The 26,868-nt window shown below is 43.3% G+C and overlaps 1 protein-coding gene across 2 annotated transcripts in view; it reads left to right on the forward strand.

Moving 5' to 3' along the window:
- The window catches only part of PDPR (pyruvate dehydrogenase phosphatase regulatory subunit), a 34,074-nt gene extending 16,633 nt beyond the window's left edge, over positions 1-17,441 (forward strand). For both annotated transcript variants that reach the window (XM_027843247.1, XM_027843246.1), the window contains exons 12-18: positions 428-561; positions 1,538-1,686; positions 2,291-2,403; positions 4,096-4,190; positions 9,477-9,566; positions 10,926-11,108; positions 11,741-17,441. In XM_027843247.1, coding sequence (XP_027699048.1) covers positions 428-561; positions 1,538-1,686; positions 2,291-2,403; positions 4,096-4,190; positions 9,477-9,566; positions 10,926-11,108; positions 11,741-12,145 — 1,169 coding nt within the window. In that variant the 3' untranslated portion in view covers positions 12,146-17,441. The remainder of the gene's footprint in view (positions 1-427; positions 562-1,537; positions 1,687-2,290; positions 2,404-4,095; positions 4,191-9,476; positions 9,567-10,925; positions 11,109-11,740) is intronic.
- The last annotated feature ends 9,427 nt before the right edge of the window (positions 17,442-26,868 follow it).

The raw sequence follows: 26,868 nt of genomic DNA on the forward strand, positions 1-26,868 counted from the left end.
GAGTAATTGTGAAGCTCCAGTAAGATAATTCAAGAAGTGATTTAAAGTACACAAAAGTACTTTGTAACCATAAAGTGCTATATTATTTTGGTTCGGATCTGTGATTTCAGGGGTTTAGAAAATCCCTTGTAGTAATGCAGAGCAGCAGTGGATTTGCCACTTAATCTTAGCTCATGGCCTGGGAAGTAGTAGAAAGAGCAAGTGGCCTGCCTTGCCCACTGTCACCCAGTCTGTGTCAGAAGACAGGCTTGAACCTATGTCTTCCTGACTCCAAGACCTACTTTCTATCCTGTGTGTCATGCTGCCTCTTATATTTAACAGGAAAGGTGGACAGTCTACTCTTGATTTACTCACTGGGATACATAGCGAGCCCCTTCTATAAATCCTCTCTCTTTTCTTTTTAAATTCTGTCATTTCTCTTCTTTAGATCTACTGGCATTGGAACAGAGCAAGACATTCTATAAGCCAGACTGGTTTGACATCGTGGAGTCCGAAGTCAAATGCTGTAAAGAGGCTGTCTGTGTCATTGACATGTCCTCTTTTACTAAATTTGAAATAATTGTAAGTATTTGGAAGCCCAAATGACAGGTTACAGAACCTTTCCTGACTGTCAGAACAGCTTTATCTGATACCAGTACTTTGTCTCTGTAGGAGGAATGTAATATAATTGGATTTTTTTAGTCTTTGTTTTTTAGGATTTTCCTGAATTCCTCTCACATTTTTTGATCTAATTTTTTTCAGGAATATCCATGCCTAATCAGAATTAACTGTTACCTTTTCTATGTCATGCTTGTAAGAGATATAATCAGGATTTTAATTTTGTCTTATCTTCCTGATGTCAATTCAACAAGCATCAATTAGGCATTTACTTTGTACCAGGCCCTGGGCTAAGGCCCAGGGATCCAAAGAAGGACAACTCGGGGAGCTCACAGTCTAATGGGAGACAGGGCAAGCAAATAACTACATACATACTATGTGGTGGGGGCGGTGCTGGGTTGTGAGCTGAGGCTTGAAGAGGGCGGGGAAGCCAGGAGGCAGAGGTGAAGAGGCACAGGAGGTGTAAGGACAGAGTCAGGAGATGGAGGAGTGTCCTGGGGGCAGGAGGACCGTCAGCCCAAGTAGGCGGATCATGGAGCCTGTGGGGGCCGGCGCAGGTGGGAGGAGGTCATGTGGCCGTGGGCTCTGGGTGTCAGGCAGGATTTCAGCGTTCATCCTGGACGGAAGGGGAGCCCCAGAGGTGTTGGAGAGGTGGGGTGACATGGTTAGACCTGCATGTGGAGAGGAGAGAGACGTGAGGCAGAGGAACCCATAAGGAGGAAGCTATTGCTGAAGTCCTTTTTGGGGAGGTCATTCGGATCAGGGGGGCATGGGGGGTGAGGGGGTGTGAGTGGAGAGGATGGACAGGCTTAGTGCTGCCAAGCCTGCACCTTTGATAGTGGCACTCTTGAGTTTTCTCCACACATCTGCTTCCTCTTCAGGAGAGCTCGCTGGCCTGAAGCTATTGTGCTAACTCCCTTTTCCTCCTCAAACCCTGCAGTCCCCTGAGGCAGAAGACTTTGAACTTCTTCAGTACCTCTTCTCCAATGACCTGGATGTGCCCGTGGGCCACATTGTGCACACAGGCATGCTCAATGAGGGCGGTGGCTATGAAAATGACTGCAGCATAGCTCGGCTTAGCAGAAGCAGGTGAACAGAGCGGGATGGGGGGGTGGCTTCCCCTGCCTCCTGCCTGGGGAGCCCCCATTCCCCCAGCTCCTCCCCCTCCCCTTATGGTGGTGCAGGAGCATGGCTGAGAATGGCGCAGCCTGACACATAGGATAGAAAGTAGGCCTTGGAGTCAGGGGGACATAATTTCAAGTCTTTCCTGTGGGTGACTCTTTCAGACTGGGTGATGCTGGGCAAGGCCAGTCACTTACCTTTTCACATAAGCCCTGCTTTTTGAACAGTTTGCTCTTTGGAAACTGAGTCTAAGAAGAAATCACAGAAATAAATTATTGGCAGTTCTTAATTTGAGAAGTCTACCTATCTTGTGGAAATTTGCAGTCTGTCAGCCAGACCCTGTGTAATTTGTGACTTCTGCACACAGGCCAGCCTTTTCTGTGGCTCTCCTTAGGTCGCATTCAGCCTCAAGCTGCTTCTGGCTCTTGTCACACTAGAAGACTTTTGTACATAGATTAGTGTCGTTTTCTGCACTGGCCTGGAGAATAGAGAGGGGCAGAATTCCTTGCTAACTTCATCAAACATTCTTTGCCACCTGGTTTGATTTTTTTTTTTGGGCTTTGCTTTCTAGTTTCTTCATGATTTCCCCTACTGACCAGCAGGTCCACTGCTGGGCTTGGCTCAAGAAGCACATGCCTGAGAACAGCAACCTGCTTTTAGAGGATGTGACCTGGAAGTACACTGGTAAGGGAGCTCAGGGGAGGGGACCATGTCAGGAGGTCTAGGTTTAACTTAGACTTCTGTGCTGTGGTAGGCAGGAGAAGCTGAGGTCAGTTTTGCATAGGCACTTGATAATTCAGCAGGACTATTCTATTCTCTGTTTTGAGCTCCCTCCCATATAGTGTAGGTTCTGGCTTTAATAACAACATCAACAATAACTAGCATTTATGTAGCCTGTTGAGATTTGCAGAGCACATTACAAATGGTATCTCAGTTGGTCCTCCAACAACTCTGGGGAGGTAGGTGCTATTAATATCCCTGTCTTACAAATGAAGAAACTGGGGCAGACAGAAGTCAAGTGACTTGCCCAGGGTCACACAGCTGATAAGTGTCTGAAGCTGGATTGGGACTCAGGTTTTCCTGACTCCAAGTCTAGTGTTCTGGGCCACCAGCTGACTCTAAATCATTGCAGAAGATTGAAATCAGCCTAATGGGTTTTCTGGCCATGGGGAACTAGCCTTTTATACTTTTTTTGCTGTGGTCTGTAAATGAAGGCTTGAGATGATTCAATCATTCAGCTTCTGAAAAGAGTATGCCCGGTTATTTTCAGGTTCTGTTCCCACCTCGCCCACCTGATTGGTATATTGCCAGGCATACTCAGCTTTTCATATTAATTGAAGGGTTGTTTGGAAGCTTATGAAGAGTCTTGGGGGGTATCCTGCAAGAAGACTCTGACTGGGAGAGGGGGATGCCCACACACCGTAGGAAGAAGCACGATCACCTGAAGGCCCAGACACCTTTAACTTTTTCTTTCTTTTGTGCATTTTCATTACTAAAGTTCTCAGGATAATCATTCTGTTATGAGGAAGGCTCTTCCATGTGGTAGCAAAACTGTTCTGGGGAGGTTGGGGTTGCTTCTGCATTGATCTCAAAGCTGTCAGTCTGGGCACAGTGTTAACACCCTTAAGAAATGCAAATGAAAGTATTTTGTGTCTGGGTACTAGTCAGAACTATAAACAGCTTTTTCTCTTACTGTTTATGTTTCTAAATTTGATAAAGAAGAATTGTCCAATATAATATTAACTATGTGTACCTATAGCAAAATGGTGGCTCTGGGAAGTACTATTACCAGGTACCCACATGATGCCGTCATGTAGAATGGAAGCCCCTTAAGAGTAGAGATTGTTCCATTCTCTGTATTTTGTATACCCTGGGCTTGATACATATTAGGCACTTGATAAATGCTTATTAAGTGATTGATGCATGTATGTTTCCCAGTTCCCTTAAGTGTCATCAGATAAGTGAACAATCCTTTACTCTACTAGCATTGACCACCATTCTATCTCGCCCACATTGACGCTAGTAAACTTCTCATTAACAATATTGACAAAACCCCATTGGTAATTGCTGTTGTAGAACGTTTGGTCATGCTTTTCCATTTCTATATGGAAAGTTTTCCTGAAGCATGAAGATAAATCGAATAGCTTTCTATAACTCTTTAATCCTAATAAGATTTACATAATAGTTACAAAATGTTAGTAAACTGGTCTTGTTATTATGAATGCCAAAATTAGGATGTTGTGATTCAGTCTTTGGAATACCTAGCCATCTTGGACTTCCTTGGGCCTCCCTGTGTAGGTGTGACTATAGGTGAAATGAATCCAGAATAAACCTTTGACATTTCCAAAGGCCAAACATCTCTTCTTTTCTATTTAGCTCTCAATCTGATTGGCCCCCGTGCTATGGATGTTCTCTCTGAATTATCTTATGCCCCTATGACTCCAGACCATTTTCCATCCCTCTTTTGCAAGGTGGGTAACTGTGTACTTTTGTTTCTAGATTTATGTATCAAATTGTTTTGAGCTTTGGGTACCTGTTTCTCATGTGAGATTGTAGACACAAAGATGGTTTTGACTTTGAGCGAATAAGGAATATAATGAGTAACTTTTTCTCCCTCTCCCCTTCAGATTATCCTTGTTCAGTCATCAATGGAATTGTTTTTTTAAAAATATACTCAAATATCTGAATGTTAGTACAGCATTAACTAGTTCCCACAGCAGTGGATTTAATTTATTTTCCACCTCTAAGATTATGGGCCTTAGAAAATTATGTTTTCCAAGATATGTTTTTCCCTTGTACCGCTTCCTGTTTTCACAGCCAGTATAGTATAAACTTGATGTAGAGAGTATCTGCTTCTCAGGTTAGAAGTTATTTGTCTTAAAGAAAAAGGAAAAAAGTTTGCATATTTTGGGTGTCCCCTAGAAATACCACTGGTGTTTATAGTTTTTTTGTTTTCATCTTGATCAATTTAAAATAATTGATAGTTCTTATTTTGTTTTTTTTTTTTTGGTGAGGCAGTTGGGGTTGAGTGACTTGCCCAGAGTCACACAGCTAGTGTTATGTGTCTGAGGCTGGATTTGAACTCAGGTCCTCCTGACTCCAGGGATGGTGCTCTATCCACTGCACCACCTAGCTGCCCTGATAGTTCTTGTAGAATTTTTTAAATCCCAGCCGCAGTGTTTCTAGAATTAAATACACACTTTTAATACAAGTATAATGCCACTACCATTTGTGGGGCCTTTCCCCTCAAAAGCATCTTGAAAGGGTGTGGCTGTGAGCTTGGGAGAGCCCCGTACCAATGATCCAGTGACTTCTGCAGAGTGGGTCTTTGCCAGTGCCTACCCATTTAGGGAATAGTAGACTAACAGCATTGGGTGGGCTCTGGCTCTGTATGCCTGGATACCTAGTGATCACAGAGGTGGGGTGAGGTGGGGCTTGAGGCACAGGTCCAACTGACACTGGGCATCTTACTAGGAATGGAGGACTGAACTTTGTGGTCAGAAAAGACCTTTTTTTTTTAATTTATTTTTTTATTTTTTTAGGCAGTTGGGGTTAAGTGACCTATCCAGGGTCACACAGCTAGTAAGTGTCAAGTGTTTGGTCTGAGGCTGGATTTGAACTCAGGTACTTCTGACTTCAGGGTCAGTGCTCTATCCACTGCGCCAGGAACTTCTTAAATATGGTGATTTGCCCTTTGACAGAGACCATAGGAATTTACCAATATTTGAATGTGCTTCCAAATAGAAATGCAAAGATATTTTTAAAAACCCTGTTACCACTGATCATTCTCTGAATGTCTAGAATTAGACCTTAGGTATGTAAAAGAAGGGCAGCCAGGTGGCACAGTGGGTAGAACTGGGTCTGGAGTCAGGAAGACCCGAGTTCAGGGTCACCCTCAGACACTTACTAGCAGTGTGATCCTGGGCAAGTCACTTAACCCTGTTTGCCTGAGTTCCTCATTTGTCAAATGAGCTGGAGAAGGAAATGGCAAGCCACTCCTGTACCTCTGCGAAGAAAACCCCAAAAGAGGTCAAGGAGAATTGGGCATGACCGAAAAACAATTAAACAGCAAAAGTGCCACTACTCCAAAAAAAAGTCTTCTAAAACTAATGTTTTTTAAAAGCCTAGTGATTTTTTTTTCTTGTCTTCCCCACCTCTTACCCATTCTGAATTTTAGTCGAAGTCTCCTTGGCGGTAGCCTCTTAACAATCTTTTCAAATGAAGCCACTACAGCTTTGTCTGTTTGCAAATGATTCATAACACTTGTTGTGCTGTTGGTTCATTACCAGGTCACTTCAAAAACATGCCCTTCTCTTCAGAGGGTCAGTTTGAGTTTTCTTTATCTTGAAGCTCGCTTAAATTCACAGTTAGCGAAGTCTCTCCTGCCTGCTCTGCCTTGGTCTGATACTTGAGTGCTTCATCAAGCCTCTTCTGTCTCAGTTATGTGGGGCTGTGATTGCTGTCATGTTTTCCCAAGTCACCTGTCAAAGTGTTGACAGATGAATACTGCCGTTCTTCTATGAAGACTCAGCAAATATATATAGTGCTCTTGCAGCCATAATGAGTGGGTGAGTCCAAGGTGATGTTTCATCACCTGCCGAGATAGTGTGACTTTTAATTGGTCACTTTGTATCCTTTGATTACATGTATATTCTGCTTTTTTAGCAGCAGATATATTGAAAGTACTCTAAAAAGGTTTGAAATTGACAGACCTGTGAAATATGGAGTTGTGAAATAATTTGAAAGTCCATTTCTGAGGGGGATTATATGACTTTCAACTCAGAATTGAAAACCATTTCTGAATTTTCCACCCGTGTCCTTTGTCTCAACTTTCAGGCAAATGCAGTTGGAAATTGTTTACTATTAGTAATAAATAGACTACTTCATAACTGCTTTATTGGAAGAAGGGACCAGCTAGGCTTCCTATAGATAGAGAAAACATTTATGTTCATTTTCTTAGGGAAGCTGTTTGCTTTCAGTCTTCTGGGGTTTACCACTTTCTTAATAGGAGCAATAACTTAACTGCATCTGATGAAATAGTTGGCAGAGTTCTGGGAATCAGTTAGAGTTCTTTAGCTTCTGTAAACACTGTTAAAAAGCTAGGAGCCAGGTCTCTAATGCTATGGTAGCAAGCTAATCTGAGTGTCTACAGTACCTCCTTTGTGGAGCATAGGTCTCGGATCTGTCAGAAAAGCCATCCTGTCTTGTAAAGAACTTGGAGCACAGAGGAGTCCTCTTTGGCTCCTGTCGTTTTTATGAAGTGAATCTAGTTTTTGTTTACTGCTCTCTCTCTAACCAAAGAAAGAGGTATCCCTTGATAAGATGTTCTCCCAGCGACCACTGGTCTCGGTGTCCCAGAAAGTCAGCAGGTTATAAACGAGATGGTGCCATTAGAAATGCATCAAGGCAGCCAGAAATGCAAATGAGGTTGTTGGCCGCCTTGAGAAGTGGAGCATCGAGAATGAGAGAGAAGGTGGTCCCATCCCACTCTGCCCTGGTCAGAACGCAACCTGGATGCTCTGCTAGTCGTATCATTATTCAGAAAGGACATTGACAAACTTGAAAGTGCCCTTCAGAGGAGGACAACTAGGCTGGTAGGGAGACTAGACACTACCATTGAAGGATTGGTTGAATTAGCTAAGAGGATTTAGCATAGAAGAGATTTGGGGAAAAGGATACCATAGGTGCCCTCAAGTATTCAGCAGTAGAGGAGGGATCAGACTTTTTCTCTTTGGCCCCAGAGAGCAGAACAAGGAGCAGTGAGTAGAAGTTACTAGATAAATTTTATGTCAATTCAAGGAAAAACTTGCTTACAATTAGAGAACTCTCCACAAAGAAAACATTGTTTTGGGATGTAGTGACTTTAGCCTTCCTTGGAGATCTTCAAGCAGACACTAGATGATGGATTGGTGATGTTACAAAGGTATAGAAGGAAAGCCTGCATGTCAGGAGATCATTTCTGCTTGGAGAAAGGTCAAAACTGGCAGAGATCATTAGAATTTTCTCTAACCCCAGCTGTGTCCACTTGCATTTTATAGTTATTCTGTAACTAAAGACAGACTTCCCCATCAGGGTGAAAAAAAAGCACATAATTTAGCTTGGGAACGTTTGGTTTGCTTAAACAAAAAAAGAATAATGTCTTTATATCATTGGTGAAATATCTGCCCAAAGCCAATAACTTCCTTCTTAGCTATTCTTTTTAATTTGGTCAAGGGTAAACAAAACTAGTCTTAGTTTAAAGAGATTGACCTCCCTCTCAGATGAAGTCTTCTATTCAAGGATGACTAATTAGATTTTCCATTCGGGTGAGATCAAAGCTTAGAGACTTCAGTCCCATCAAAGTATTATTTCTTAATATTTCATAACACGCCTGAGTCATTAATGCTAAATGCTTGCCATCCTTTTAGAAAATAATTTGAGGGGCAGCTAGGTGGCACAGCGGATAGAGCATCAGCCATGGAGTCAGGAGGACCTGAGTTCACATTCAGCCTCAGATGCTTGATACTTAACTAGCTGTGTGACCCTGGGCAAGTCATTTAACCCTGATTGCCTCACCAAAAAAAAAAGAAAAAGAAAAGAAACTAATTTGCCAGTAGAATACACAAAAGACTCTCCCGAGTCTATATATCTAAGGTCTAATCTTTCTCCACATTACCAATGGTCTGATGGACATCTCTACCTGAAAGGGTCCCATAGGCATCTCAGATTTAACATATCCAGAACAACTCATTATATTTTCCTCAAAAAACCCCTCCCTTCTCTAACAACCAGTGACAGCCTTACTTCTTTTGAAGGCCGCACCTTTGTTCCCATCATCGGGTTTGTAACCTTAGAATCACCTTTGACTTTCTTTTCCTTCACTGGCAGTATCCGGTTTTTTGCCAAGTCTTATCAGTCCTCTCTGTGTAACATCTGTTTAGTCTGCACTCCCATGGCGGCTGCCTACTTCATGCCTCATCTCCTTTCACTTGGTCTAATTCAATAGCCTGATGGGACTCCTTTCTTGGCATCTCCTTTTCTCTCTAGTTTATATTCCACAGAGCTACCAAAGTCGTCTTCCTCAATCTCCTCACAAGTCGAACCACGTCACTCCCCAGCTCACAAAGGTTTAGTGGCTCTATGTGGCCTCGAGGAGAAGAGACATACTCTTCAGCTGATCATGATCTAGGTCCTACCTAACTTGGCAGACTTGCTTTGGAAATTCCCCCTTTCAAGCACTCTCTTCTAGCCAAACTGGTCTCCTAGATCTTTCCTGCACTTGGCATGCCCTCTACCTTCCCCATGCCTGAAATACATGTTTCCCAACAAGGCTTAGCTCAGGTTCTGTTTGTATTTGAAACCTTCCCTGGTGTTCCCAATATATATATATAATTTTAGACAATAATTATTTTGTATTTACTTACATGTGTATATGTATTTCCTCCCAACTACTATCAAATAGAACGTGAGTCTTTAGAGCAAGGACTGTCATTTCTGTCTTTCAACCAAAGACAGTGCCTAGAAGAAAGATGATTCAGGATAGTAACAGTGTAGGCACTTGACAAACATTTGTTGGATTAAATTGATCTGGTGATGTTCCTGATGAGCACAAGTTTAAAGAGATTTGTTCTTGTGTGGTTCCAGCAGACTAGATAGGGGGAGCCCCAAGATGAAGTAGTGTGTACTTCTCAGGGTCAGACCAGAGGGCTTAGAGTTAATGAGTGGTCTAAGTGCTTGCCATAATAATCCGTTTCTAACTTCTGCCTTGGTTTCTACAGGAGATGAGTGTGGGTTATGCAAATGGAATCAGAGTGATGAGCATGACGCACACAGGAGAGCCTGGATTCATGCTCTATATCCCTATAGAGGTAAGAGAGTTACGCGAGCTTCTCGTGTTATTGGTGATTGATTCAGATGACTCCAACAGGCCGCCCGTGTGGCTGGTGACTCTAATTGCTGGAGGCTGAATCTAAGACAAAGTTTTAAAAAAACGAGGTGAGCCACTTACTTGCAGCCTGCATCTTCATTCTCGGTATGGGGTCATGTGTGCAGGGGCAGTGCTAGTGATGCTGCTTCTGTGTTCAGCTTCTCATGCAAAAAAAAAAGGCATAACCTCCTGTGCAGTCATATTGATTTTCTTAATTAACATCTAGTATCCTAACTTCGTTTCTAGTTCAGAGACACCTGTGTATATTTAAATTAGTTACTGAGTAACAGTTTCTGAAGCCAAATTTTAAATGAATTAATGTGAAAAAAGCATTTCCTGTCTGCCAGGACTACTGATCGAGGGGTATAAATACAAAAAGCACAAACAATCCCTGCCCTGAAGGAACTAAATTCCGATGAACTGAATTCCAGTTCCACTCTAGCCAGAGGGGAACAGTGGCTTGGGAGGACTCTTTGGTCTGGGTGGTAACTGGGATGGTGAGTGGGACCTTGGGAAGCAGATGGATATCCTTCATCCAGGAACCAAGGCATTTGATCCTGGTTCCTGAATTTAGGGAGGGGAGTGAGAAAAGGGTATTTGCCGGAGGCAGAGTGGTCAGTAATGAAGAGGAGGAGGAAGAAGCCCGAGAGGGAGGCCTTAAATGAAGCATGCCTAGGACTTTTCCTGAAGGTGCCAATCATGACAGTGGGGCCTCAGGGCAAAGCCAAGAGTAACTTATTCACCTTTTAAACTGAAAACTTTTATGTTCACTGAAAGTATCTTTTTAAATTTAGGGATGAAGAAAATAGAGATTGGCTTGGTAGTTTTTCTTTTGGTTACTCCATGCTCCCAGAGTTTATGATTGTTGGTGTCTGTTTGAGACTAGAAGCTATTACACAGACCTAGAGTTGTTCAGAACGCCGCTCCTTTTATCGGAAGAAGCAGAGTGTAGGGGAGAGATCTGAGAGATGTGAGGAGTGACTGGAGAAGCGGTGAGAATTAGAGTAAGCCCAGATAGGAGGACAGCTGTATGAATGAGCAAGTGGACCCCTTTGTAAGTAACAAGTGATAGACATTCTGTCTTTAAACTGTTAAGTGTATTTGTTTAACAAGTATTTATTAAAGGCGTTGGCATAACACTATCTAGTAGTTTGGAGGGGGCAAAAGAAGTAAAGGGGGACTGTCAGCTATGTATTTGAGCAAGAGAGAGGACTTGTAAGCCATATGTCCTTGTCTCATTTACTCATCAATCTTGATTCCCTAAAATGCAACAGTAAACTCCATTTCTTTCTCTTTATAGTATGCCCTGCATGTGTACAATGAGCTGATGAGTGTTGGGCAAAAATATGGAATCCGAAATGCTGGCTATTATGCTCTCCGAAGTCTTCGTATTGAGAAATTTTTTGCCTTTTGGGGTCAGGACTTGAACACTTTCACAACACCCCTGGAGTGTGGACGAGAATTTCGAGTGAAATTGGATAAGGTACTGTATATGACCGATTCCAGGTACCTGAATGATGATGCTGATCAGATTAGGAAGGAGAGTGCTCATAGAAGAAAACACTCAAGAAATTCCAGAGTGTAGCAATGGGTAGATAATTATGAACAGGGTGTCCTTGGACTGGAAAATTTTATCCACAGCATAAAAAATTGTTATTTGAAAATACAAAGTGTCTAGAAAGTTCCTGTTCTAATGCCGTACTTGTGAAACCTTTTAGATTGACTGCTTTTCCGAATGCTGTGAAAATTATGGGATTTGCATTGTCATACTAACATTTGTTCCACACTTAGCTGCCTGTTGTTCCAGCAGATGTTTTGGGAGCTGTTTTTTTTTTTTTAATTTAATGCTATTTTGTCTTATGATTGAATTCTTTTTAAAATATTTTAAGAAGTATTTTATTTCTCCTGTTAAAAAGATGCTCTTTGGAATACTCTTAACATTGTGAATGTGGCTCACGTAAGGCATTGTGCTTTACCTCTTCTATAAGCATAAAGGCATCACCAAAAAAGGTTAGAGGATGGCACTGTAATGCATTGAGATCAAGGGCTCTTCCCTTAGTGCTGTTTCTCAAGATCATGGCCTACACACTTAGTCCTATATTTTTTCTTTTCCAGGGAATGGATTTTATTGGTCGGGATGCTCTGTTGCAGCAAAGGCAGAATGGAGTCTACAAACGCTTTACTATGTTCATCCTTGAAGACCATGACACAGACCTGGACCTCTGGCCCTGGTGGGGAGAGCCCATTTATCGGAATGGGCAATATGTTGGCATGACCACCAGCAGTGCCTACAGCTATACTCTGGAGCGCCATGTCTGCCTTGGCTTTGTGCACAATTTTAATCAGGAGACGGGGGAGCAACTAGTGGTGACCCCTGATTTCATTAACCGAGGGGAATATGAAATTGACATTGCGGGACAACGCTTCCAGGCCAAGGCCAAACTTTATCCATTCAGCTCCCTCTTTACTTACAAACGACGAAAGGACGAGATAGAAATGAGTGACTTCCAGGGAAAGTAACACTGGTAGGGAAGCCTGCCACCTCCCTCCTCACACTAGGACTTCCCACTAGGATCATCTTGCCAGCTGCTCCCTCCTTCCTACGTTGTTTCCTATTCTTTCTCTATTTCTTAACTATGAAGGTTATTTTCAAAACCTTGAGACTGTTTGAAACTTAGCCTACGTTAACATTTTTTTGCTTTGAGATTTTTTTTCATTTTTCCTTCTTTAAGTACCCCATTCAGTACCTTCTTTTCTTCCTTCCAATCTCCCCCCCCCATGTTGGCAGATGGCACGTGGTACACTTGACAGGCTGAACATTCAGCAGAAATAGTTGCACCATTGTAACTGCCCTTTGAAGGGCAGCAGTCTGATTCCAAGTACTTTGCTCTATCCATGCCACCCACGATCGAGAGCAGCTGGTATTTGCTGGCCTCTACTTAAGAGTTATCTATTCTCTTTCTGCTTGGGCATTCTACATACCACTTTCAGTAGATTGGCCAGATATCATACCCATTAGGGCTGCATCCAGACAGTGGCTTGAGGAGGTGCTCCTCTTAGTTCATTGGGGATACTCTAATTTACATTTTCCTCATGTACATTGTGCAGAGGGGTTTGGTGCAGTGACACACTGAGCAATAGAACGATTAGCTACCTCATTGGTGTGAGACTGGGCAAGGGTTTTATCGGAGTGGTGTCAGACAGAGGCCGTCTCCAGCTTGGTCTTTGGGCTGTCTTAAACGGTTGCTCTTAAAGAGCAGTAAGCTGTTTGATCATTGGATTGCCCAGCTAGGAAAACCCTGCCTGTTACTTTCTGCTCCCTTGTCAGGTTTCTCTTCTTTAGGTGAGCATCAGAGTGATGCATCGCTCAGAGGACATCCCCGTCAATGATAAATGTAAATGATACTGTTTTTCTTTCTCTCAAAAGTCTAATCCCCCCTTCTTGGTTTTCTTTTCTCCAGGTGTCCTGCACTTTCTTTTTAACTAGTTCAGCCTTACTTGGCCTATCTGTAAAAGGCATATAAGCTTCTGATCCTTTGAGAGAAAACCATCTGGAATGTATGGGTCCAGTAGGTACACCTTGCCAGCCATGCTGAGTAATAGCCATGTGTTTGATCCACTCAGCTCCATCGAAGAGGGAGGCTTTCTCTCCAGTAACTCAGTTCATGTGGGCCTTGGGCCTGGCTTCCCATCCTCTCCTCCCTCTAGGAAATTACTCCATTACTCGTGCAGTTTTCTTATTTCTACTTGTCCTTACCCACTGAGATGGAAAATTAGTTTTGGTTTTCTGGTTTGCTTTGTTTTCTGTAGAGACAAATGTCCTAAGGAAAAAAAGGGACTTTGCCCTTTGTTTTGAGTGGAGCATTTCTTGGTTTTTTGACCTGGCAGTGAAGCTCCCAGATGCTACAAATTGCTATGAGCTTCAGCCCCTTGACTTTTTTTTTTTTTTTGTAGTTCAAACTGCTAAAACCACGGAACAGAGAGGGAGTACAGATTATTCATGAACTTAAAAAGCTATGCTGCCCCCACGAGTGAGGTCTCCTCCCCCACCCTGTCTCCAGTAGATCCAAGGTCTTTCAGAACTTGAGAAAATTGGGGTTGGCTTGCCTTTGGAATTTCTCCTTTTCCTTATTTTCCTTAACTTGTGGGTTGTTGCACTGTTATTTGCCCACTAATCTGTCTAGGTCACCCCTCTTTAATAACTTACAGTTCTGGACTTAGGCCGGCTCTTTTTTTTTTTCCTTGGGCCCTTGTTCATTTGTAAAAGAGGGAAAATGTGGCTAATATTAGACCTGAAGGTGAAACTAATTTGTGATTTAGATAACTTGCCAGCAGCCTTCTGAAGAAGTCTGCCTTTCTTGTCAGCTTTGCTGAGTGGGGTCCAGTCTCCTTGACAGCTCTTTTATTTAGGCTCTTTTTACGTCTTGCGTGTTTTGTCTTGAGTCCAAGCCTTGAGATTTCTGCTATGCTTAGCATTCCGTGTAGTGCCCTTAGCTGAATCAAGGCTGGGGAAAATGAGGAGAAGTGTCTCCCAGCCAAAGAACAAAGCAACATAGACCAGAGTTTGGGAGTTGGGAGGAAGGTGGCGGAACAGACATGGGCAGAGGAGGTTTTCTGGAGAGATATTGCAAAGGCCGGGCAGAGTGGGTGTTGTTTGGTCTTGAAGATGGTACCACTGGATATGGATGGGCTGCTTCTACTATTTGAGGATTTTGTACTAATCCAAGTTCTTCCTCTGTAAATAGAAATTTGGACTTCTGGGGTTGTATGCACAGGTGTGTCTTTCCCCTAAGAGAGGCTCCCTTTTCTCTCCACCTCACCCCTCCCCCCTTCCCAGCAGAGGCAGATAAAGCCTAGCAGTTGCATTACGACATCGAATCACTACTTAGAAAGAGAAATAGGAAGAGAGGCAGCCGTGTAGTCCCAGAAGCATTCAGCTAGAAACTTATCTGCCAAAAAAGGATACTTGGCTTTCCTGTTTTTTAGTTACTATTCCCCCTTAGATCCCTGGGCAGGAAGAAGTATTCCCTTCTCACAGATAAGAAAATCCAAGGAGGCAAGAAACCAGCATGGGCCAGCAAGGACCCTTCCAATCCTTTTGCCTGGTGTGTTTGTCTCTAATATCAAACCACTTCTTTTCATTTGGAGGGGAGGCTCAGACCGCAGTTAGTTGGCATCACATCTGAAAAGAGGCCTGGAGCTTCTGAGGACCAAAACAACATTATTCTTCAATAATTTGGGGTTTTCTCTTTGTCTGGATATAGAAAAGTCTTCTTAGGGAGTGAGATCTGAAAGGTTTGTTCACTTTGGGTTCAGGTTTCCCTTGGAGCAGATTCAGGGCAAGGAGTAGCCAGTTTGATCCATCCATTTTTAGAACAAGTTAGCTGCTTTGGGATAAAAAGGCCTTGCGTAAATTATCCTATTAAAGATCTCAAAAGCTTGAGATGGCCAAAGCAGAGAGCACTTTTAATGTCTCATGTTGAGTAATGTTTTTTCCTCTCCCAGGGCATGTGTAACAATCCAACATGATCTCATCTCAGCCATCTGGTCAGATCGTTCCTGTCTTGGGCATTTGAGGGGTGTTTGTACTTCCTGTGGAGGAGGGATTTCAGTGCAGCAACAACATTCAATTCAGCCAATGCTTTCTGAGGTTATCCTTCCATTTGGAATGTTGTGTCATTCTTTTGAATCTTCCTTCTTGCAAATACACCTATATTGTTCTCTTTTGTTTTGGTCTTAAGTACCGAAAACATTTTGGTCTCATGGGAACACTCAGTGTTGCATGTCTTCTGTGAGCCTCCCTAGAAAACAGCTGATGAATATTTTCCTTCTGTTTGTGTCTGTGCTTTTGGATCTGCTTTCTGGTTGTGGTGAAAGTCATTTGGCTTTGGGAATTTGAACTCCAGCCAGAGGATATTAGGTTCCCTTGGCACATTCCTCCCACTGTGTTAAGAGGCACTGAGGTCAAGGAATAGGATTACTTAGTAGTGCAGAAAGCTTTGAAAAGATAAAATACTTCAATGTGATTAATAGTTAATTTTAATGACTAATTTTATTATTTTAATGACTAATCACAATCATAGGATTGAATATTGCTTGCTTCAGTAAATCAGTCTCTTGAGGGAAGATGGGCAGGGTTTAAGGAAAACAAGTTGCTTCGTCTTTCCTGGACAGTCCAGCTGTTCTCAGTATCCCAGATTGTTGGCAACAAATACAATATGATGACAAAATTAAGACCCTGTAGAAACAACAATTTGTTTAAATTTTGTAGCCCCCAGATGCTGTTGCTTTACTTGTCCCATCTTGTTTCAAAAAGAGAAATACCCTTGACCTTTGTGTGGTCACATTAACCCCAGGCAGCAGAGAATGAAGGTTTGTAACTGGAGCTTTCTGAATACTTACGTGAGACAGTTGGTTATGCTGGACTTGGGAGGGTGGCTGTCCTCCTGGACCATCAGACTTAAGGACATTGGCAGTTCCCCTAAATGGCATGACAGTTAAAGGTGAATCCATCAGCAGTATCCTCTTGGTACCATCTCCACTCCTCCCCCAGCGTGGAGAGTACAACTCTCCAGCCCAGCAGAACTAGATAGGTTTTCTCAGTAGTAAGGCAGGCACGTGTAGAGTTTTGATCTCTCATGGGCTGCCTCTTTCCCCACGATGGTCTACAGAGAGGCTCCTGAGAGATCCGAGGTACAAATTCTGTTGATGATGGCTAGTGCTTTGTATATAGAAAGGGCTTCTGCAGTTCAGACGACTGCCTCTCGATGTTAGTGTCATGATAGGGAGACTCCCCTAGGCAGGAAAGCACCCTCTAGTATGTGTTCTGTCAGATGGCTTTAGAGTAAACAAAGCTGCCCCTCACCCATCGTCTACCCCTGCCACAAAAACGGGATAAAATGAGTTTTGAATTGTGCTGTCCATCCTGTTACAAAGCTTGGTCAATAATGAACTTGCTCTGTGTCTTCAGAACCCCAGCCATCTCCACTTTGGGCTCTTGGTTTAAGGTGCTAAAATCACTGGACTCCTTTCATGAATGCTTTGCTTCCTCTGAGGAGCTTTCCAAGAGGACTGAGCCTTTTAGTCGGTCTTTGCCGGCTTTTTCTCTATCGAGCACCAGAGATACCCTTGGTGTAGTCTGTCACATTGGGCAAAATGAGACACTCCTTGGACAACTTTGCTTATCCTCTGTGGATGTATCTGCATTTTATTCTTCAGCCTTCTCCTGTCTCCTAGGGACAGGGCTGACGCTGTTACAAGAACCGGCCAGTGTTTCCTCTGCAGACAAGAGTGAGAGCGCAGAAAGCTTGGGCTCTCGTCGCCATTTTCTAGTGCCTTACACACACATGGGGGAGGTGGCCAGCACAGAAACTCCATTTCAGTCTTGAGTCTCCATACACCTTCCTCCTCATAGCCATGCCTCTCTCCATAGCAGGAATAAAAAAGCTTTCTATAGATATATTTCAGTGAACATTGTTCTCGGAGCACAATTCATGCTTTAACTAAACCCTTGGTCTATATAAAATGCCATTGTAACTATTGTAAAGTATTGTAACCCATTGTGTCTGTGCAGAGCACTAAAGCCCAGCTGTGTCCTGAAAACACAAGGCACTTCAGCAAATTGGAATCCTTTTGTGGGGCACTAATGGTGGGCAGCTGCTACTCACACAGGATGGGCCCCTGTCCTCCACCAAGGCTGGGTTAACTGAACATTGTACACTGTGTTTATATAGAGTTGTATTTCAATTAAGATTTTCTGGTCTGTTCACCTATCATAATGTTTCTTTATGAATAAACAGGCATTTAATTAGCGCTAGCATGTTGTGGAATGTTCTTTGTATGTAGCAGGAATCATTCTTGTCCTCCAGGTATGCATATACATGACAATTCCATGTTATTGCTATATATGAGAAGAACTACTGTAACCATACTGGCCTGATGCCTCATCCTGAAGGTGTCCCCCCATTTCCCCTCTCCGGGCTCTTAGAGAAGTGGAGCAGGAGTGTTGAGACTTGGAGTCAGGAGATGTCTTTGGTTTGAATCCTGCCTTCTGTCACTTGTGTGTGACCATGGGCAAGGAACTGAATCCCTCTCTGGGGCTCAATATCCTCCTCTGTACAATGGGGATAAACATTCCTGATTGACAAGGTGGTTGTAAGGATCTGGTGATATGTCAGAGTGCTTTGAAGCATTGTGTAAATACTAGTTGTTATTGGCTATGCCAGTGGGCCCCAGGCTCTGGAAACTCCTGTGAAGTTGGGAAAGCATACAGACCCAATAACACTGTTGGCCAAGGATGAAACCAACTACCTTCAGAGAGGCTCGGGAGTAAAAGGTTGGCCTCCAGGGAAGTTCTTACTTGTATTTTTACCGTAGAAACTTGAAACTGCCAGCTAAAATATTAGAAATTTACAATCTGCATTGATCGTGGAAGGACCCACTCAAAATGGTGGGGTTTTTTTGAAGTCTTGAGGAAGGAAAGTGAAAAGTTTGAAATTGAGGTAAAGAAAAAGTTGTGAATGGTTTTCCACATAGTGGTGGCGAGATGGAAACAACAACAACGAAAAACCAATCACTTGATCTTTCTCCAGAGCTGGCTTTGGAGCTGCTTCTGTGAAGGGCCTGTTCTGCTGAGAATCTCTTGGTTTTTGCCCTATGTAGTGGAGGTTATAACAGAAGGGCGCTGAATCCCCTAAGGATGCCCAGCACTGCTGCTCACCAGTTTTGTGTCCTTGGGTAAGTTATCTTCCCCTCGATATAGACCTCAGTGCCCTCACTGTAGAATGCCAGGAGTGGACTGAATCTCCAAGCTTCTTCCTAGCTTTAAAAATTATTCCATGATCTAAATCCTGGTTCCTGTTTTGGCTTGAAAGAGCCTTAGACATTGTACCTGGGCATTTCAGTGACTTATACATGTATTTATTGATTGGTGGAGAAAGAACAAAATTAGGCCCAGTATTTTGGGAATGTAAAATCCTCAGGCAAAGGATGTGACCTCCTTTCAGAAAAGATAAATTAACTGTAATCAGAATCATTGTCCATCCTGTGTTCAACCCAGCCTGCTGATTGTAATAGTCCTAGGTTGAAATGACCTTCCAGCCATTCCCACAAATTAGCCCTGCAAGGTGTATGCAAATCTTCACCCTACTGGCCTTTCTCATGGTACCCTGGGTCAGTGTGAGGCTCGCTTTCTCCGCTGCCCTCCAGGTTCAGCATTAGGCAAAACTGCTCTAATGCCAGACACCAGTGGCGATAGATGGAAGAAAGATGGGATCTTCTCATTGCCTTTGTTATTCTTAGAGGAAACCAGCAGGTGGCGCCATTCCTCTGTAAATCAGGGGGCCAGAACATGACCACCCTACTATTGCTGAGGAAAATTAGTAATCTGAACCAAGTCAAGCCTAAAAGGTAATTTTCTGAAACATGGGGAGGGATGTGGAAACCCAGCTTGCTCTCACTAAGGGAAGTGGTCTGGCCCATCAAAGAAAGCCTGTTGAACTGTGATAGGCACACTCCTCTTTGGCTTTTTACTTTATAGCCTTGAAAATGAGGATTGGCATTTAAAAACCCTCCTGCCCCAAGGCTCTTGAGCAGACCTCGTTAGCATAGTGTTATAGAAACTTCTAGAACTGGAAACAAAATACCAAAGCTTAGTACTGGGAGAGACCTATCATTTTTTTTTCCTTAGGCAATTGGGGTTAAGTGACTTGCCCAGAGTCACAGAGCTAGTAAGTGTTATGTGTCTGAGGCTGGATTTGAACTCAGGTCCTCCTCACTCCAGAGCCAGTGCTCTATCCACTTCACCATCTAGCTGCCCCCAAGATCTACTGTTTTAACAGCCATAGAACACACTCGTATAGGGGTGGAAAGGAGCTTTTTGCTAACACATTTGGCTCTACCTCCATACTTTGGGTTTCATGGTTGTCTCTTTAGATTCAGTTGTGCTCAGTGGGGTGACAGGTAAGGTGACTGAGGCAGAAAGTGTCTGCTATGCACGAATACAAAGACCCAAGGGGCTCCCAGAGACTCCCAACCATTAGAACTTCCTTCATGTTAGTTGGAATTCTGTGATCGATCAATCAATAAACACATTAACCATCTACTATATGTACTCTAAGTGCTGGGGATGCAAAAAGAGGCAAAAGACAGTCCCTGCCCCAAGGAGCTTACAGTCTACTGGGGTGACAACATGCCAACAAATACGTACAAAGCACACTACAGACAGGATAAATAGGAAATAATTAACAGGGAAGGAATTGGAATGGGGCCGGTGGGGGGGGGGGGGGAAGAAGGCTTCTCATAAAACAGTATTTTGTTTTATGTCCTTCATTCTCAAAAAAGACCAATGACGTCAGGAGGGCGATGTCTTGACTTGCAAGTTAATTGGATTTGAGTGAGGCAGGGCTGTGTGAAGTCATCAGCCTCACTCCATCCTCTGGAGTCCAGTGACAAGATGTAGGTTAAGACAACTGTTGGTGGCCCCCAAGTAGTATTTTAGTTGGAACTTAAAGGATACCAGAGAAGTCAGTTGTTGGAGTGGAAGAGGGAGAGCATTCCAGGCATAGGGAAGAACCAGAGAAAATGTCCAAAGCCAAGAGATGGAGTGTCTTGTTGGTGGAATAGCCAGGTGACCATTGGATCTAAGAGTATGTTTTGGGAGTAAAGTATAAGAAGACTGGAAAGGTAAGAGAGGATTATGAAAGGCTTTGGGGGTCAAATAGCATTTTGTATGGGATCCTGGAGGCAATAGGGAGCCACTGGAGTTTAGTGAGTAAGGGGTAGGATGGTGACATGATCAGATCTGTACTTTCAGAATGGCTCTTCGGTGGCTGAATGGTGGATGGATTGGAGTGGGAAGAGACTTGGGCAGTCCAGGTGTAGGTGATGAGGGTTTGGACCAGAGGGTTGGCAGTGTCGGGAGACAAGAGGGCATATTTGAGAGATTTTACAAAGCTGAAATTGACAGGTCTTGGCAACAGCTTGGATTTGGGGGATGAGAGACGGTGAGGAGTGAAGGATGACTCCTAGGTTGTGAGCCTGATGAACTGGGAGGATGGCAGCGCCCTCAACAGTAATACATAAGGTAAGAAGGGGAATAGGTTTAGAGGGAAGGATAATGAGTTCTGTTTTGGACATATTGAGTTTAAGAGGTCAAGACAAATAAGGGTTGAGGGGGGCGGAGCCAAGATGGCTGAGTAAAAGCAGTGACTTGCTTAAGTTCTCCCCCAAGCCCCTCCAAATACCTGTAAAAAATGGCTCTAAACAAATTCTAAAGCAGCAGAACCCACAAAAAGACATAGCGAAACAAATTTCCAGTCCAAGACAGCCTGAATGGTTGATCGGAAAGGCATATCACGCCGGGCTGGGAGTGGAGCGCAATTTGGCATGGGCGCGAAGGCTACAGCGACCCTGGAGCAGGCCTCAGAGGACTGAAGTGTGGGCAGCTGTGGCAGTTTCCAGACTTCTCAAACCCTGAACGCCAAAGACAACCTAGAAGGTCAGTGGGAAAGTCTGTGACTGCAGTGAGAGAAGGAGCTAGGTCTCAGCCCCCTGGGGCCACGGCTTTTTCCTGAGCTTCCAGCCCACAGACTGAGGGGGAATCGAGTGGCTGATCAAAGGGGGATTGCAGGGATCTCTCTGCTGGTGTAGGATTCTCTTGCTTTGCCCATGCTTGGATCTAGGTCACAGTTCTGGGTAGTGGTCCTAGGGTGAGGAGGAACGCTGGTGTGGTGGAGCTTGTAGTGGCTGTGGAGAGGAAACCCTCCTCACGGTTCCAAGACAGAAAAGAATGCTTGTGGTCACTCATAGACCAGAACACAGGACAGGAAAGGAGTAAACACCTCGCCCTTGATCATAGCACCTTGGAAGAACTGAAAATTTACAGGTCCCTAGAAGTATTTCTGAACACAGCTGCACAAAACCCCTGAAGCTTGAGACAGTATATTCTCCACACTGGAAACAGACTCCTCCCTTAACAAAGAGTTTACAACTCAAGTAATTGGCTGGGATCATGAACAAGCAGTGCAAAAAGAGTCAGACTATATTATCTTACTTTGATGACAAAGAAGATCAAAACATACAACCAGAAGAAGACAACAAAGCCAAAGCTCCTAAATCCAAAGCCTCCAAGAAAAATATGAATCAGTCCCAGGCCATAGAAGAACTCAAAAAGGATTTTGAGAAGCAAGTAGAAGTAGAAGAAAAACTGAGAGTGATGCTAAAGGAGACCCAAAAAAATACTGAAGAAAATAACACCTTAAAAAATAGCCTAATCCAAATAGCAAAAGAGGTCCAAAAAGCCAATGAGGAGAAGAAGGCCCTTAAAAGCAAAGTTAGCCAAATGGAAAAGAAAGTCCAAAAGCTTACTGAAGAAAATACTTCCTTAAAAATTAGAATGGAGAAATTGGAAGAGACAGACAATTTGAGAAATCAAGGCACTGTAACACTAATCAAAAGGAATGGAAAAATAGAAGAGAATGTGAAATATCTCATTGGAAAAACAACTGACCTGGAAAATAGATCCAGGAAAGAGAACTTAAAAATTATTGGACTATCTGAAAGCTGTGATCAAAAAAAAAGAGCCTAGATGTCATCTTTCAAGAAATTATCAAGGAAAACTGCCCTGATATTTTAGAACCAGAGGGCAAAATAGAAATTGAAAGAATCCACCCATCAACTCCTGAAAGAGATCCCCAAAGGAAAACTGTTAGGAATATTGTAGCCAAATTCCAGAGTTCCCAGGTCAAGGAGAAGATATTACAAGCAGCCAGAAAGAAACAATCAAGTATTGTGGAAGCACAATCAGGATAACACAAGATTTAGCAGCTTTAACATCAAGGGTTTGGAGGGCAAAGGAATTAGGACTACAACCTAGAATCACCTACCCAGCAAAACTGAGTATAATCCTTCAGGGTAAAAAATGGTCATTCAATGAAATAGAGGACTTTCAAGCATTCCTGTGGAAAAGACCAGAGCTGAATAGAAAATTTGACCTTCAAATACAAGACTCAAGTGAAACATGGAAGAGGTAAACAGGAAAGAGAAATCATCAGAGACTTATTAAGATTGAACTGTTTACATTCCTGCAGGGAAAGATGATATTTGTAACTCATGAGTCCTTTGTCAGTATTAGGGTAGTGGGAGGGAAAAATTATACATCTGTATAGATAGATAGATAGGTAGAGGACACAGGGTGAGTTGAAGATGAAGGGGTGATATCTAGAGAATAAAATTAAGGGGTGAGAGAGGATTGTACCGGGAGAAGGAGACAGGGAGAAGTAGAATGAGGTAAAATATCTCACATGAAACAGACAAGAAAAGGCTTTTATAGTGGAGGGGAAATGGGGGAAGGTGAGAGGGAATGAGTGAATCTTATTCTCATAGGATTTGGCTTAAGGAGGAATAACATACACAATGGGGTATGGAAATCTATCTTATTCTACAGGAAAATAAGGGGGGAAGGGGACAAGAGAGCAGGGGGTTGATAGAGGGGAGGGCAGATTGAGGGAGGGGATAATCAAAAGCAAACACTTCTGAGGAGGGACAGGGTCAAAAGAGAGAATAGAATAAATGGGGGTTAGGATAGGATGAAGGGAAATATACTTAGTTTTTCACAACAGGACTACTATGGAAGTGTTTGCATGACTACACATCTATACCCTGTATAGAGATGCTTGCCTTTTCAATGAGGGTGGGTGGGGAGGGAGGAAGGGAGAAAATTTGTAACCCAAAGTTTTAAAAACACTTGTTAAAAATAAAAAAAATTAAAAAAAAACAAATAAGGGTTGAGAAATGACCATTGTATATGACAATTAGGAGTTCATTAGTAACTTTGGAGAGAGCAGCAGTAGAATGATAGTGTGGGAAGCCATATTATAAGATGTTAAAAAAAGAGAGAGGAAATAAAGGCACCTCTTGTAGATAGCTTTTGTGAGGAATTTAGCTACAAAGGGCACAAAAGATATAGGATGAAAGTTAGCAGGGAAGGAAGGATCAAGTGAAGGTTTTTTCAGGATGAAGGAGATGAGCGTGTTTTGGGGCAGTAGGAAATAAGCCAGTAGAGAGGGAGAGAGTGAAAATAAGTTAAATTGATTAGAGAAATGCAAATTAAAATGACCCTGAGATACCACATCACACTTGTCATTTTGGTTAAAATGACAGAAAGGGAAAACGATAAATATTGGAGAAGATGTGGGAAAATTGGAACACTAATACATTGTTGGTGGAGTTGTGAACTGATCCAACCATTCTGGAGAGCAATTTGGAACTATGCCCAAAGGGCTATAAAACTCTGCATACCCTTTGATCCAGCAATACCACTACTAGGTTTGTATTCCAAAGAGAACATGAAAAGGGAAAAGGTCCCACATGTACAAAAATATTTATAGCAGCTCTTTTTGTGGTGGCAAAGAATTGGAAATTGAGGGGAAGCCCGTCAATTGGGGAATGGCTGAACAAGTTGTGGTGTATGAATGCAATGGAAAAGTAAGAAATGATGAGCAGGCAGATTTCAGAAAAACCTGGAAAGACTTGTATGGACTGATGCTGAGTGAAGTGAGCAGAACCAGGAGAACGTTGTACACAGTAACGGCCATGTTGTGTGATGACTAACTTTGATAGACTTAGCCCCTCTCAGCAATGCAAGGATCTAAGACAACTCCAAAGGACTCATAATGGAAAATGCTGTCCACATCCAGAGAAAGAACTATGAAGTCTGAATGCAGAGCGAAGCATACTATTTTCACTTTTTTTTTGTTTTTTCTTTCTTGTGGTTTTCCCCTTTTGTTTTGATTCTTCTTTCACAACATGACTAATGTGGAAATATGTTTAACACGGATGTACATGTATAACCTATATCAGATTGCTTGCTGTCTTGGGGAGGGGGGGAGGGAAGGAGAAAAACTGGAACTCAAAATCTTACAAAAATGAATGTTGAAAACTATCTTTACATGTAATTGGGAAAAATAAAATACTATCATACAGGGGGGAAAAAAAGAGAAAGAGTGAGGATGACAGAAGGAGAAGAGACGATGGCATGGAATCATTTGTACCGGTAGAGGGCCTTGGTCAGGAGGAAGGCCGCTTTATCATATGAGAAAGGGGTGAAGGAGGAGAGAGTGGCAGAGGGCACCGGAGTGATAGGAGATGAGAAAGAGGGGAGAAGAGGGAGTTCATAGAGAATGACTTCAGTGTTTTTCTGTAAAATACGAAGCAAGGTTCACACCTGAGAGAGTTGGGGGATGGGGAGCCGCTGAGAGTTTGAGGAGGGATGAGATGGTTCAGAGGAGCTGCTGTGAAGCCTGGGGGAGGCAGTTGATGAGGGAGGTATATAATAGGATTGCCGGGCAGTAGAGAGGGCCCAGTTGAGGTCATGTAACTTAAATTGGTGGATTAATGGTTTTCCCCACCTTTGCTCAGCAGCCTGTGTGTAGCAGGCAAGAAGGTGGTCAGGGCCGGAAACATGGCCTCTGCCTCTTTCTAGCTGCCACCCAAGATGTCCCTGAAAGGAGGATTTGTTGCCAGTTTAACCATGGGAAGAGCGGAGGTCAATGAGCTGTAATTTGAAGAAGCTGACATTTTGCTGTGCTGGGGTGGATACCTCTCTCACAGCCCTGCAGGAGACCCCCCTGTGTCCGTGTACCATCTGACTCTGTAGGGTACAGAGTGTGTAGCTTCGTGTTTTCTTTTCTGTTCCCCCAGGGCAGCCACGCACACTCTGCCTGCTGAGGTCTCTGAGCCGGCTCCACTAGGAGAGCCGGTTAAACACCCTCCCTTTCTTCCTGTAGGTCTGAGATGGCCAAGACACAAAGCAGCTATACAGGGACGAACTGGACTGCCTCCTGAATCCCGGTTTGGCTCGGACGTCTCAGGAACTGAGGCTTAACTTGCTCTGGCGCTCAGCCCTTTTCTGGCTGGGCACCAAGAGATGCTGGCTGCTGCCAGATTTCAGGATCAAGAGAAGCCACCCTCCTTGCAAGATTAGTGAATGAGGCTTGCTGTTTGTTGAGCCAGGGAGGCTCAGTAGCAGGCTCTACCTCTGCAATAATCTTCATCTTTCTCCTCCTTTACTTCACCCAAATGGCTACATTATTTCTCCTTAGCCAAGGCACGGTTTGAGGGGAACCCAAAAGTCATCACCGCCCTCTAGAGGGCCTGGTTAGGAAAAAAAAAAAGGAACATTTCCCAAAGGCCTTTCCTTCCCACCCAAGGAAGGAACTCCTTTCAAAATCCTTTCAAATCCCCTCTCTCCTCTTCTCTCAATTGCCCCACAGGTCTCTAGGAAAGTTGACCACACAATCAGGAGTGGCGAAAGACTGAGTGGTGCTTCCAAAATACATGGAGAGCAGAAGGAATTTTGAAGTGACCCACAGAGTGGACGACGTATCACATCTTTCTTCTATGGTCAAGTCAGGGTTATCTATAATCAAATAAATTTATATTATGCAGTCACGTCCGCCCCATTTGTCCAGTCTGTTGCCAAATCATGTCATTTCTGTCTCCAGAGTATCCCTGGCCTTCATCCTTTTCTCTTTATTGATAGAGCCTCAGGCCTTCATCATCTCTCCCTTTAATAATGGCAGTGACTTCCTACTTGGCCTTCCCGCTTCAAATGTCCCCCCCACTCCAATCTGTAAGCTGCCGGTGCAATTTTTCTAAGGTGTGGCTCTGACCATGTCACTCCCCTACTCAGCAGGGCACATGGTAGATGCTTAATAAATACCTGTCCCCTTCCCCTTCCTCTCTTGCACCCATCCCCTTCTTTCTATTCCTCCTCGTTCAGAGCCTTTTGTCTGGACCCATACCAATAATACTTAGTCTTCCTTTCTTTAATCTCCCCCCAACCCATCCTTCACACAGCTGCCAAATTGATATGTCTAAAATTCACAAGTCAAATCGGTTCTTTTCAGACAACTCTGACCTTTTTGAATGCTTGTTTACTCGTATTTGTCATATTAGTGTGCCAATGTCAGTATTTCGGCTAATAGGAAAAGTATGGATTTTGCATCCCTAAAATGCTGGTGTCCATCTGAAAAATTAGACCAATTGCCTTAGTGTGAGATCCTTAAAAACTGCCAGTCTTTAGGACAAAGTTTGCCTGCTTGCCTAGAAATCCCAAATAATCCATCTTAGATACTGAATCCTTCTTGTTAGAAATCCTACACTCATTCAGGGCTTAATTTCTATTTTCTTTAGCCTTCAATTGAGCCTACTGATCCTATTGTTCAGTGAGGTTGAAATTGCCT

Source organism: Vombatus ursinus, unplaced genomic scaffold (genome assembly GCF_900497805.2).
Source record: "Vombatus ursinus unplaced genomic scaffold, bare-nosed wombat genome assembly UNPS02014900.1, whole genome shotgun sequence".
NCBI lineage: Eukaryota > Metazoa > Chordata > Mammalia > Diprotodontia > Vombatidae > Vombatus > Vombatus ursinus.